Raw genomic sequence first — 14,024 nt, 5'->3', positions numbered from 1 at the left:
ATGGAAAATGATTTCAGACAAGAGGCTCTCATCTTCAAGAATTATTGTTGGTAAAGTTATGGGAGAGCTGATTTCTCAGTCACTATAAGCAGAGAGAGAGAGAGAGAGGTGTGTGTGTGTGTGTGTGAAGGTCATTACCTGTCACCTAATATGAATTCTTTCATTAAAAAATACTTTCTATAACTTTTCTCATTTTCCCATCCATGTTTTGCACTTGAGAATATTTAGAAGGCACCATGACTTGTTCAAGGCATATACCCAGCCCAGCTCAGGATTACGATTCAGAGTTCTGACTCTGCCCCCCCAGCCCAGCTCAGGATTACGATTCAGAGTTGTGACTCTGCCCCCCCAGCCCAGCTCAGGATTACGATTCAGAGTTCTGACTCTGCCCCCCCAGCCCAGCTCAGGATTACGATTGAGAGTTGTGACTCTGCCCCCCCCAACCCAGCTCAGGATTACGATTCAGAGTTGTGACTCTGCCCCCCCAGCCCAGCTCAGGATTACGATTCAGAGTTGTAACTCTGCCCCCCCAGCCCAGCTCAGGATTACGATTCAGAGTTCTGACTCTGCCCCCCCAGCCCAGCTCAGGATTACGATTCAGAGTTCTGACTCTGCCCCCCCAGCCCAGCTCAGGATTACGATTCAGAGTTCTGACTCTGCCCCCCCAGCCCAGCTCAGGATTACGATTCAGAGTTCTGACTCTGCCCCCCCAGCCCAGCTCAGGATTACGATTCAGAGTTCTAACTCTCCCCACACAGCACGGGGAAGTCCTGCATACCCTGCTGATCTGTGGGTGTCACATAGCCTTGAGGCTCGTAAAGGTCTTTGCTTCTCCTTCCTGCTTTTACGTTTCAGTGATTATTGAGGCACTGGGTAGTGGATGATGGAGACTTGGTACCCACTGCTGAGGGTGGGGACCAAGTCTGCATCATCCTCTCCTCAGTGCCTCAAACGGTCTGGGAGCCAATGTTCAACAAACGAGCATGTGGGTGAGTAAAACACAACCAGCTGTAAGACGTGCTGTTCAAAAGGGCAGGCTGGGAGGGTGGCAGGGACACCAGTCACGGATGTCTTCTGTGAGCAAGAGCTCTTTCGTCTGGGACCTGGTGATGAGTAAGGTGACGTGAAGGGAGACTAGGGGAGGGCAGGTGGCCTGGGGAGTGCTAACGAGCTTGGTGTGTTCTGGAACTGAAAGAAGACAGAGATTGTTTTCCCGCTCCATGTGGAGAGAACCAGTTGCCCACTAATTTACAAAAGGAAAGTCGGACAGTAATCTCTCATCAGCGTGGCTATCAATGAGACCTGGAGCTTCCAGGAAATTTTGGCTTAATAAGTACCATACTGTTACTTCCTCGGGAATATTAAAAAGGAAGGAGCGATGAGACAGAAGGGCCTAATTCACCCCGCCATGGACCGCATCTGACTTGGCCTACTAACAAAGCATCTTTAGGCAGTAGGGAGAGAAGCGAGGGAAGATGGACGTCTCTACATGGAAATATTTTGTGAATGTGAATTTTAGTATCCCTGTTTCCTGTCTTCCTTCAAAGATGAAAAGGAATCCATGTATAAAACAGGTAGTCACATGAGCATATATAAAGTTTGGTTAAGCAAATTCAAGGACTTTTTCTACTTACCTAGGGCCAGTATATTCTGTGGACATTGATAACCCATGGTTTCGACTGTAACCTCACATTGATCCCCAGTTTTCAGAGAAAGAGGACACCATCTACTTCTGGTCACTGGCATTTTAGGTGAAATCCTGCAGTGATTGTTTACTGGTAGCCTAATTAGGTACGTTATCCATTATTTAACCCAAAATCCAGGTTAAAATATGACGTCAGTGACTTTAGCTAGACCATAACTACACATGTTTACTTCCTGGAGTCATTAAACTGCTTAAAGAAAACAAAATCCCAGCACACCCTTGTTTTGTTAAGGTAACAAAATGAGCTCATATCAAACATAAATACAGGTTTAAATTACTTTAAAATTTTTTTGTGGACTCAAACACAAACATCACAGCAAAGCTTACCTGTGACCCAATTAGGAGCATCATGAAAACATAAATCCCAGTTCTACTCAAGTAATACCAATAGCCTGGTACCAATGGCTTCCAGCAGGCCACTGGGGTTTGACTCCCAACTAGGAAAAGCCCCTGCCTCTGGGGGGATAGATGATGGGGAAATCATTCCATCCATCTCAGTGCTGAGCTCTCACATGCTCTTCTGCTTTTCTGTAAATTGGCCTAAAATGGCCATCTTTGATGGTCTCTCACTTTCTCTCTAAATCCCTGATGTGAGAATGTATTGGAATTATTTTATATAACAGTGTGTCTGCCCACAGACCGGCCTCCTGGCTCCAGCTTAGCAGTGTCCAACAGTAAAAATAGAAAAGCCCCTGAGTCTTGTCTTCCTTTGAGAGGAAAGAACCCTTTTGCAGAAGGCCCAGGCACCCCCTCCTCTAGCCACCTTGGCCAGAGTTGTGGTATGCAATTATGCCTAAGCTGTTCACTGGACAGGTAGCTGGACCCCACCACAACTGCCTTACGTCAAGCAAGATTGATGCCTGGGGGCTGTGCTGGGAAGAGGCTGGCTTCAGGGGGAAACTGGGGCTGTGTTGAGAAGGAAGGAGGGTAGCTGTGGAATGGGCCACTGAGTGGGGCCTGCATTTCACAAGCATTCCAGGTCCTGCGTGGGGGTATAGATCCTGGCTCTCCCTTTTCCAGCTCTGTGGACTGCACAAAAGTATAACACTATCTAACTTCTCGGCATTTCTGTTTTTTCACCAATAAAAAAAATGAAGATAACAGTACCCCCTCAGAAGATAACACGCGAGCAAGATGGAAACACAGACCTGGCACAGGCCCATTCTTTACTCTGAGTCGAGTCTAGTCTCCTTAGGGACAGGGCATCAATAAGGGACCCCTCAGCACCTTGCACGATTCATTTAGTTCTCAGGCATTCGTTTGCTAGGACTGAATACGGGAAACATGCTACTAAACTGCCACTGAACTCACAGGCTTGTGATGTGTGGTGGATGAGACACAGCCCGTGCTGAGGCAGGCAGGTCTGAATCCAGTGCCGGAAGCACCATGTGCCATGAAGTGGCATTCGAATATTTGGAGCAATGAAGCGATCTCATTGAATGTATATATATGCTAGAGGAATTGCAATCATGAGAAAAATTAATTGCAGAGTTGATTGTGGAGGCATAGTGTCCAGGCAGAAACCTAATCCAAGCAAGAGATCATTTGACGGCTGAGGGAAGAGAGTGCCAAGGGGAATGGAGTGGAATGGAATGGAATGCAGGAACTCTAGAGGGGATTTAAAGGCTGAATATGCTGGTTTGCGGGCTTGAGTTAGGAGCCCACCTGTAGCAGTCAATATTGCTAGAGCATTGGTGATGAAGCCGTGGGTGTAAATAAGACCACATGAAGTGGGCGTATATTAAAGACATATTGGTGACCTTTCTGATGTTTTCTACCATTTCATATTAATAGGCATGAGGATCGAAAATAGGAAATGATTTTTCTTTTCTCCTCCCTGGCAGCCTTCTCTCCTGTGATGTTTTTTCCTCATAAGGCTGGGGTCCTATTGCTTTCCCTTCTGATGAAGCTTTTTTATTACTTGGTGGGTAGAGGGCCTTAGGTGTGGCAGAGAAATTCCACAGCCTCGCTCTCGCCGTCATGGTGATGAAGAGCGTCGACTTCGGAGTCACCAAGGGAAATTAAGCACATGTTTTATTAATCTTTATGAACCTCAGTTTCCTCTCCTGCAAAATGAGAACAATAATAGTGCCGACTTCGCAGCACTGTTTGCAGCGTGAGGGCGATAAGGCGCTTACACAGGCGCGTGCCCCCCACACGGAAATGCCTGGAGATGCTGCCGGCTCCTCCACTCACCAAAACTGCATTTTCTCTCCTTTGTTCTAAATGAGAAACCAGGTGTGGGGAGCAGATGGGAGAAAGGGGCAGGAGAAGCTTGCCTCAGATTCCAACTCATATGACCTGTCAGTGACTAAAGACGGAATGCCAACACATGGATCGTGTGTGTGAAATGCCAGGTTGGTGTTTTCCACAGGGATGTGCCCGCTGTTCTCTGCTTTCTGTGGAACTCTCTTCCAGCTCCAGGCCTTTTACCTCTCAAATATGTTCCCAGGGAAGAGTGTGTCCTTCTCCGGGGGCCACCCCATCACACTGACTCTCACGTTGGGCTCATTGCTAGAAACTCTGTGGCCTGCGCCTGCTTCCCATGTCGCGTCAGAGCGTCTCAGCACAGACCTAAAGGAGACCTCAGAGGTCACCCAGCGTGGCCTCGCAGAAACACCTGCGGGAAGGGATTACGGAGGTTTGCAGGGAAGGCCGGGCAGCCCGGGAGTGAGCACCACACTGCAGCTCCCAGACACATGCAGCTCCTGCTCCCAGGCAGGAACGAAGTGATTTCCCAGCTCCTGGGGCCATGGGTAGCTAACTGATTAAATACCCGGTTTGGAAAATACACCTGACATATTTCTTTTTTTTTTTTTTTTTTTTTTGAGATGGAGTCTCGCTGTGTCGCCCAGGCTGGAGTGCAGTGGCGTGATCTCGGCTCACTGCAAGCTCTGCCTCCCAGGTTCACGCCATTCTCCTGCCTCAGCCTCCAAGTAGCTGGGACTGCGGGCGCCCACCACCACGCCCGGCTAATTTTTTGTGTTTTTAGTAGAGACGGGGATTCACCATGTTAGCCAGAATGGTCTTGATCTCCTGAGCTTGTGATCTGCCCGCCTCGGCCTCCCAAAGTGCTGGGATTACAGGCTTCAGCCACCGCACCCAGCCTTACCTGACATATTTCTTACACGTAAGCCACTTCTTTTTCTTGTCCAAACTGAGGCTAGCCCTCACCCAAGACTTGCCTGTATCTCAGTGCAGGTAGCTGAGCAAGGCACAGCCGCCAGGAGGAAGTCGGGGAACAGCAGCCGGAGCCTGGGGAAGCCCTGCACAAGTTGGCCTTGAGGAAACCACCTGACAGACGTTTGCTCTTCCTCACAGAGCTGGTGAGCATTCTGACTATGTGGTCACATCAGATCAGATCGCTCTCACCTCTCTAAGCATTTCTTTTTCTGGAGTATGAAGCAGCTATTCAGGGAGGAAAGCAATTTGATGTCAGGGGCTTCTTTGAGCCTTGGGAATTAGACCTCAGAAGCTTAGAACTGGAGCTCAGCTGCTGGTGGAAAATACACTGTGAATGTTTTATTCAGTAATGCATATATAACATTGAGCAGAATCCAAATACATAAATCACTTATACAATAGCTGTGAAGAGCCACCTTCCAGCACTTGAGAACCCGGCAGCCAGTGGCTCACAAAGGCCTCTGTCGCCATCTGCTGGCCGCATGCTTTCTCATGCTGTTAATTCTTGCTCTGGTATTTTTTGTTCCCGCAGCCTTTGGCACTCAGGTTCTTCTGCTGTAAAATTTGCCTCCATCAGAGCTGTATTGCCTTGTGTTTTTGAGGCTTGCAGAAGAGACCCTTAGCACTCCTTAAAATTCTGGCAGGACAGAGAAAACAAGATGGAGAGAGATGACAAAGCCGATTTCTTCCTCCTGGCTTTTTTTTAACCAGTTCTGTGCACTATCAGGCCCTCTGAGCTTAGGCCTATGCCAGCCACATCTCAAGGCCAAGGACGCAATACTCAGTTTGTCTTTATAATAGGTCCTGTTATTGTGTCTGTCAACCTCCCAATGTCTGTATCACAGTCACCAATATATTACACTAAAGAAATAGGAATTATTCACATTGCCAGTAAAACTTGCCCATGTATAAGCACAGACTCACACAGTTATGGGCCTGAAGACCATCCCCAGTGGCGAAACTGTGCCCCAGAGATTGCCGTAAGTCACTGGAGCCAGAAGGCAAATTTGATCCCCTGTGTAAGATTGGCCACCGTACCCTGAATGACAGTGGTGTGCTGACACGGCATCAGACTCCTCACACAGAAGATCCGCTTGTGGTGCAGGCTTGGCCTCCTCAATGTGGCCACAGGCCCTAGAGCGCTAACAGATGTCACTTATCGGGATTGTCCCGAGCCATTGTGAACATGAAGTGGCATCACTGATCTCTCACCAGCTCTGAACCAATACATGTGGCATCCCAACTTCCGGAGAGGCTGGACAGAGCATATCCGGAATGCAGCCACGTGGGGAGTCAGAGTAGGGCAAGGATATAGGAGTGCTGATGAAAACTGAAAACACGGGGGACCGGCCCGCGATGCGGCCTCCTGGGAGACATCTGCATGAGGCCAGCAGGCCAAGGGTCCATGGCTGGGGATGGCTGTGCTCTCCTTAGGGAAAGGCATTCCAGAAACTGAAGTTACGAGGCAGCGTAGGGAAAGCATCCTGGGCTCTTCAAATCTGGGCATGGCTGTGAGTCCCAAAGCGTTGTCGGTTTACACCATCTCCTAATGCAAGGGCTAAGTCATTAGGGAAAAAATCATGTTTCAGGTTTTAAGGGGAAAAAATGAAAAGGTGCATGGCCTTTACCTGTAAACAGTAGAAGGGGGTGAGGAATGGTTGAATGGTAGAAATGAAAATCAAGAAATCTAGCAAAGGCTGGTAACTTAAGGACCTTGTGTATCAGTTATTGCTGCACAGTAAATCATCCCCCAAAACTTAGTGGCTTCAAAGAACAATCTTCATTTATTGCCACATCCCACTTCTATAGGTCAAGAATTCAGACAGGGCATGACGAGGGGGACTTGTGTTGCTCCACAGTGATTGAACCTCAGCTGGAAGATTGGAAAGCTGGGGGCAGGAATCATCTTTTACTTAGCCGTCTGGAGGTTGATGCTAGCTGTGAGCCAGGAGTCTGGCCAGGGTGTCAGCCAGAACATAGCACATATGGCCTCACTGTAACCTGGGCTTCCTCACAACATGGCAGCTGGGTTCCAAAGGCAAGAGTCCCAGGAGAGAGAGCCACACAGAAGCCATATTTTCTCTACGGCATAGCCTCAGGAGTTGTACAGCGTCACCTCCACTGTCAAGGTTATAGAACCTGTCCAGGTTCACATAGAGAGAACATAAACCCCTTCTCTCCGTAGAGGAGGGTCCATTCATTGTAAGACAAGCATTGGAAAACACCATCTGCCACACCAGTTTCCTTATCACCTGTACCCGCATCCCCCCTGACACATGCACAGAAACAGGGCAGCCTGTCACAGACCCTCAGCGATCGTGGCATGGGTTTGTGCTGGGTAAATAGGTGCGTTTGTGGGTCAGCTCTGCTTCTGGTTTGTAGTTTGACCTGGTCTTAACCTCTCTGGATCTCAGTTTCTTCTTCTGGGAAACAAAAAGGCTGAGCTCCAAACCCAGTCATTGGAAACTTTAACCTTCTCTCTTAACCTTTTTTATACCCTCATGCCTATTCCTCAGTGGTAGTGAGGGTCACAGTTCAGTTTGGTGGGGGGGTAAAAGTTTGGAAAAGCCTCCCTCAAAAGCTCTAGAATCCCTTCCAGCTCTGACCTCCGTGAGTGTTGAGATGCTGGTCGTGCTCTTTGGCTTTTTGGGATTTTACTTTCCTGCTCTGTAAAATGAAGGATCTACTAAATCATCAGCTACACTTTCTCCAGCTGTCGTGTTCGATGTTAGTATTCGTTTTGACAAAATGAGGTTCCTTCATCCACACCAGTACTGTTCCGCTACGGTGGACATGTGAGTTGGCAGAAGAAATCCTGTATTTACAAGTTCCTGCCCAGGCTATTGAAGAGGCTCTTCCTTTCTGTGGAATGATAGAAGCTTGAGTGGCTTTTGCAGCAGGGACCTGAGAAATCAGCCTACTCTCCACTTTACAGAGAGAAAACCGATGCGCAGAGAAGCCGAGTGATTGCCAAGGACAGAGGGCGAGTTATTGATAAATCAGGCTACAGTCCTGTGACCTAAGGCAGTGTACTTTACTGTTGTGACCTCATCCTCTTAATAGAAAATACGTGAGCATGAGGACCCTGAGTCATACCACCCCCATCTCTCCCATCTGCATTATTCCTATGAAGGGCCAGCACCCTCAACAGTGCCATCTTCTTTTTATTTCCACAAATGTGATAAATGCTCAACTTTTGTGAAAGTACAGTTTTTCAAACATGAAAACTAGATTAAAAAGCTGAACGTCCAGAATAATTATAACCATAAGGTAGTGGTAGTCATGATCACACACAGAGGCTCTTGGTCTGATTTCTACGGAGAGAAACAATGCTTGAATACTTGTAGAACTGGACACCTGAAAAACAAGTTGGAAGGCTTTTAAATCCATTTGGTTGGTTATTTAGGAGGTGGAAGTGGCATAAGGAAGGCAGTACTGCTCACAGTCTAGGAAAAAGGAAAGTCTATGTTTTGGTTTCAGTTCGTGTTACCTTTTTATTTTTCATAGTGGCAAAATACACATAACATAAAGTTTACCTTCTTAACCATTTTTCAGCATGTATGTTACATTTTTAACATGCTTTTGTTGAATGGTTAAGAATCTAGGAAATGATAAGCCTCACATGTTCCCAAGTGCAGATCAAGTTGAAGCACAAATTGACTTTCCCGAGCCCAACGCCAGGTTCCAGAAACGGGATCCTCAGCCACACACTGTGCATACCTGTAATGCACTTAAGTACTTTCTACTTGTAAAGTACAGAGAGCACATCATAGTTTGTCTAAACCTTTGTGTTGGTGTCCTTCAACGCCACAGCCTTATGTACTTTGGAAATACTCATTATACAGGTTTAAATGTTCCTTCCTTCAAACAGATTTTTTCAATCTTTTCCAATTTTAGTTAAGCTTTATTTTTTTTAAGTATTGTTAAAAGACAAACCTTAGACAAAGTAAATTTAACCGAGTTTAACTGAGCAAATAACACTTTGCAAATCAGGCAGCCTGTGAACCAGAATAGGCTCACAGAGGTTCCAGCACAGTCACGTGGTGAAAGGTTTTTTTTTTCTTTTGAGACAGGGTCTCGCTCTGTTGCCCAGGCTGGGAGGCAGTGGTGCGATCACGGCTCACTGCAGCCTGGGACTCCCAGGCTTAAGTGATCTTCCCACCTAAGCCTCCCAAGTAGCTGGGACAGGCACACCACCATGCCCCACTAATTTTTGTATTTTGGGGAGGACGGGGTCTCACCATGTTTTCCAGGCTGGTCTCGAACTCCTGGGCACAAGTGATCCACCTGCCTCAGCCTGGGAATTGGTGGTGTGCTTGTCCCAGCTGCTTGGGAGGCTTACGTGGGAGGATCGCTTCAGCCTGGGAGGCCAAAGCTGCAGTGAGCCGTGATCACACCACTGCCCCCCAGCCTGGGCAACAGAGCGAGACCCTGTCTCAAAAAAAAAAAAAAAGAAAAAAGTGCTGGGGTCACAGGCATGACCCACCACGCCCCAGCCTGGAAGAAAAATTATAGGCAAAAAAAGGAAAGTGATGTACGGAAAATGGAAATGAGGTGCTAAAACAGCCAGATTGGCGACAGTTCAGTTGTTTGCCTTATTTGAGCACAGTTTGAATAATTGGCTGCCTATAGCCAAAGCTCAGTGATCAGCACAAGAGTAGGTTATAGTCTGTGTACACATCCAGTTAGGTTACAGTTCACTACATACACAGAAACCTTTAAAATATGTAAAGAGGCAGCTTTAGGCCAAACTTAATTTAACAATATCTTGTTAATATTAAACACAGTCATAGCAAAAGTGTCGAAAACCAGTCAAGTGCTACTGTTTTAAATCGAGCCAAACATTAACTTTTATCTGATACTCCTCATTGTCGTACTCCAGTTTGTATTTGTAAATACAGTGTGACCTGTGTCATGAATGAACCTTAATATTCTGTTGCCTAACTTTGAATGAAGCCTGTGCCTTCGTTGGTCAGAGTTCTGGATATGATATGCTCACCATGTTTCCAGAGTTGCTGGTATTTCTCCAGTTAGTGAGGTGGAAATGCAGCGGTGCCTGGGAAGATCAGAGGCACTGGGCTGGCAGGCCTGCTTTGCTCTGCCGCTCACCAGCTATTGTCATTCAGAACAAGCTACTTATGCTCTCCAGGCCTGTCTTCTTCTCCCTACCACAGAGATGTCAAAACCTATTTCCAGAGAGTGTTAACAAGGACGACATTCAATTACATCTACAAAGTACCTAGCATAAGTGCCTAGAACATAGTAGGTACTCAATGAACATCAATATTATTCTTCTTTTGAGATCAAATTCTCTTATGCTTATGTGCAACAATCACTTTGAAGTCCTCTGATTGCTCGAAAGACTTTCTTTAAGACTTCAAAGTATTAACCTGATTGTGAAGAGCAAAGTGTCTATGTCTAAAGGATTAATCTCATTTCTAGCTTTTAACCTGTCTTAAACACCTCTAGCACTTGCTTCTGTTTGAAATCCCAAAGAACTCTTTCTTTCTGTTAACTGTTACTCTTAACTTTTATTTTTTTCTCTTTTTACCCCCAGGCATAAAGTCCATAGTCATTGTCTGCCACCAGGTTTGTTTTCTATTGCATCTTGATATTTTCTTGTGTTTTCAGTGGGGAGCATGTTAGAATTCCTTAATGTACAGATGTCATAGTATATAAGGTCTTCTTGTGACTTAGTCTGGAAATCATTCATAAAAAAAACAGTCATTATTCTTACTGGCTACTGATAAAAATTCTTTAAGTAAGAAAAACTATCGATTTTTTTTTTTTTTTTTTTTTTTGGAGACAGGGTCTCACTCTGTTGGCCCAGGCTGAAGTACAGTTGGCATGATTACGGCTCTCCGCAGCCTCAACCTCCCCAGCCTCAGGTGATCCTCCCACCTCAGCCTCCCGAGTAGTTGGGACTACAGGCGTGTGCCACCATGCCCAGTTAATTTTTGTATTGTTTGTAGAGACAGGGTTTTGTCATGTTGCCCAGGCTGGTCTCAAACTCCTAGGCTCAAGCAGTCTGCCCACCTTGGCCTCCCAAAGTGCTGGGATTACAGGTGTGCGCTACCACACCTGGCCTTTGAATATCTTTTCTTCTATATGTAAAATCTTGGCAGAAATGTCTTCTTTTGTCATCATGAAATTTACTTTCATGAAACCTCCTCAGTGCCCCTTGTCTACCATTAGTCTTTATAGAATCCTTTTTGACCTGCTGAAAGACAGCACCATTGTATTTTTCTTTGCAACTTGTGGAGCCGCCACCTTACCCAGTACGTTTTGACCAAAGGCAAAGTGAAGTCTGCACCACCTCAAGCCTCTGAGTAACACGGTGGAAAGGGGTGAGAAGACTTGGCTATTGTGGTTTGCAAAAATGTCAGGATGAATGCTCCATATCCTCCCTCAAAAATACATTCACATGAGGATAATTTGGGTGGTGGGCCACAGGCAGCTTGCAAGGACAAAGCCTGTCAACTCTTACTCCAGTGTGTGACCTGAGTGGAGATGTCTACAAAAGAGCAGGAATCCTGTCTTCTTTGAGAATAGGGCAACAATCAACTGGGCGGTTTTAATTATTCAGATAGAGTCACAGGACATTAGATGCAGAATATGAAAATCTCCATCATTCAGGGGAAATGATCTTAAATACAGATACAGGCATATCACTAGCCGGGTAGCAGAGTCATTATTTAAAGGACACTAGAGTTCCTCTGTGAGGAGGAACTGAGCTCAAAGAAGATGTTCAGTATCAATACAGTGAGATTACAGAGTACAAATCTGAACACCTTTGTAAGCTTCTCACTAAGTGGAGGAGTGGGGCCAACTCCAGGAGCTTGGTTTTTGCTTGTCTGAGAATCTCTTGACAGATCCTAGAAGCAACCATTCTATGTTGGGGCTTAAAAAGAAGAGGTAGTGTGATCCAGCAATCCCACCCCTACATGTATACTCAAGAGAAATGAAAACATGTCCACACAAAGACTTATATGCAAATATTTATTGAAACCTTATTAGCAATAGCCAAAAAGTGGAAACAACCCAGATGGCCATCAGATAATAAATGGATGAGCAATATGTGGTATAGCCATACAATAAAAATATTATTGGTGGTAAAACGGAACAAAGCACTGACACGTGCTAGAACATGGATGGCCCTTGAGAACATTATGCTATGGGAAAGAAGCCAGACACAAAAAGTCACGTATTGTATGATTTCGTTTTTATGAAATGGCCAAAATAGGCAAATGCATCGAGACAGAAAGTGGGTTAGTGGTTGCCAGGGGCTAGAGAGGATGGGACATTTGAAAGGCGACTAATGAGTAGTGTTTCCTTGGGGGTAATGAAAATGCTGTAAAATTGATTGTGGTAATGGATGCACAACTGTGAATATACTAAAAACCATTGAATTGTACACTTTAATTGGATAGATTTGATGGTGTATGAATTATATCTCCATAAAGCTGTTAAGAGACATCAGGAAGAGACCAGAGTTTCTTCTGTGCAGAGCCCTCTGCCACAGGAAAGGAAGGAAGTCTACCCAGTCTTCCTACAGGCGTTGTTCCTTGGGGCGGTTTAGCATGCCATTACCACAGACTGTGGCTAGGACCTGTGGGACTCATTTGTAAGTGCCACCTTCTTTGACAACACCTGGGACTGTTGAAATGGAAGTAATCAGTTACTAGAAGCTATTAATTGAATGCTGTGTGCCAGGCATTGTAGTAAGACATTATAAATACCATCTAACTTATGTAAAATTGACATTATCCCATTCTGTAGGTAAGGAAACTGAGACTACAGGGTTAGGTGAAACCCAAGGTTTCTGAGCCAGTGATTGGCAGAGCAGGTGTTTAAACCAGGTTTGTCTTGGGACAAACCCCAGGCTCTTAAGTACTACATTATCCTGCCTTCCCCCTTCTCCACCCTCAACCCAGCCCCAGTCAAAAAGGCAGCAGGAAAGGGGACAAGTTATCATTTAGAAGAATACTGATTTGGTTTTAAAAGTATTGAATAGAATGACCAAATGATCTAGTGATTCCATTTCTCAGTATATACCCCAGAGAACTGAAAGCAGGGACTCAAAAGGATACTTGCCCACCAGTGTTCAGAGCAGTATTATTCACAACAGCAACCCAGTGTCCCTCAACAGACGCATGGATGAACAAAATGTGGTACAGCCGTACAAGGGAATGTTACTCAGCCCTAAAGAGGAAGGAAATTCCGCCACACGCCACAGCAAGGGTGAACCTTGACGACATTGTCCTAAGTGAAATAAGCCATAAAAGAAACAAATGCTGTATGATTCCACTTATGGGGGTCCCTAGACTCCCCCTACAGACGGAAAGTAGAATTGCGGTGGCCAAGGACTGGAGGGGAGGGAGAATGGAGAGTTAGTGTTTAATGGCTACAGGGTTTCAGTGGAGGAAAATGAAAAGATTCTGGAGAAGGATGCTGTTGATGGTTGTACAACAATGTGAATGTACTTAATGCCACAGAACTGTACACTTAAAATGAATAAAATGATAAATGTTGTGTTTTGTATATTTAACACACACACACACATCAGTATTGTGTGTGTTTGAAAGTCTAGAGCTAGAAAGCTTTTTTGAGTGTATTTAGCAGGAAAACTTAAAAGAAAGTTCTCGTCTTTGGAGGAGACAGGCCTGAGGCATCCAGAGGAAATGAACGCCACCTAGGGAGCCAGTTCCATTCCCATGAAAATCACACCTGGAGTGATCTGCACCCTCCACAGCCCTAGGAGTGATCTGCACCCTTCACAGTCCCAGGAGTGATCTGCACCCTCCACAGTTCTAGGAGTGATCCGCACCCTTCACAGCCCTAGGAGTGCCGTTACCAAGGGAGAGGAAGGAGAAGGAATAGGGATGAGATCTCTTAAATAGACATTTGATAACATTTTCCCCAATTCGTTAGTTGCAATGATGAAGACTTTTTGCTTTTTAACCTGTTATTATGGAAAAATGTGAAAATATACAAAAGTATGTAGAATTGTCAAATGAGTCCTGTGTATCCATCACCCATCTTTAAGAGTTAGATACTCTGTAATATCAATGGATGGTATTTTTCATCCTTACGCCTACCCATGCTCTCCCGTATTGTTTTGAGAAACTGTGTATTC

General features: G+C 45.6%; 1 protein-coding gene across 3 annotated transcripts in view; it reads left to right on the top strand.

The window, feature by feature from the left end:
* LYRM4 (LYR motif containing 4) overlaps positions 1-14,024 on the top strand; it is a 148,930-nt gene that overhangs the window by 108,682 nt on the left and 26,224 nt on the right. The window contains exon 3 of one of the 3 annotated variants that reach the window (XM_063707303.1): positions 10,446-10,477. The exons of the other annotated variants lie outside the window; for them this stretch is intronic. Within the exon in view, the coding sequence (XP_063563373.1) occupies positions 10,446-10,451 (6 nt within the window). The 3' untranslated portion in view covers positions 10,452-10,477. The remainder of the gene's footprint in view (positions 1-10,445; positions 10,478-14,024) is intronic. 3 annotated transcript variants of the gene reach the window in all.

The sequence above is a fragment of the Gorilla gorilla genome, chromosome 5 (assembly GCF_029281585.2).
Source record: "Gorilla gorilla gorilla isolate KB3781 chromosome 5, NHGRI_mGorGor1-v2.1_pri, whole genome shotgun sequence".
Taxonomy (NCBI): domain Eukaryota; kingdom Metazoa; phylum Chordata; class Mammalia; order Primates; family Hominidae; genus Gorilla; species Gorilla gorilla.
The sequence above is the reverse complement of the archived record's forward strand: the minus strand, read 5'-3'. Positions and strand labels throughout refer to the sequence as shown.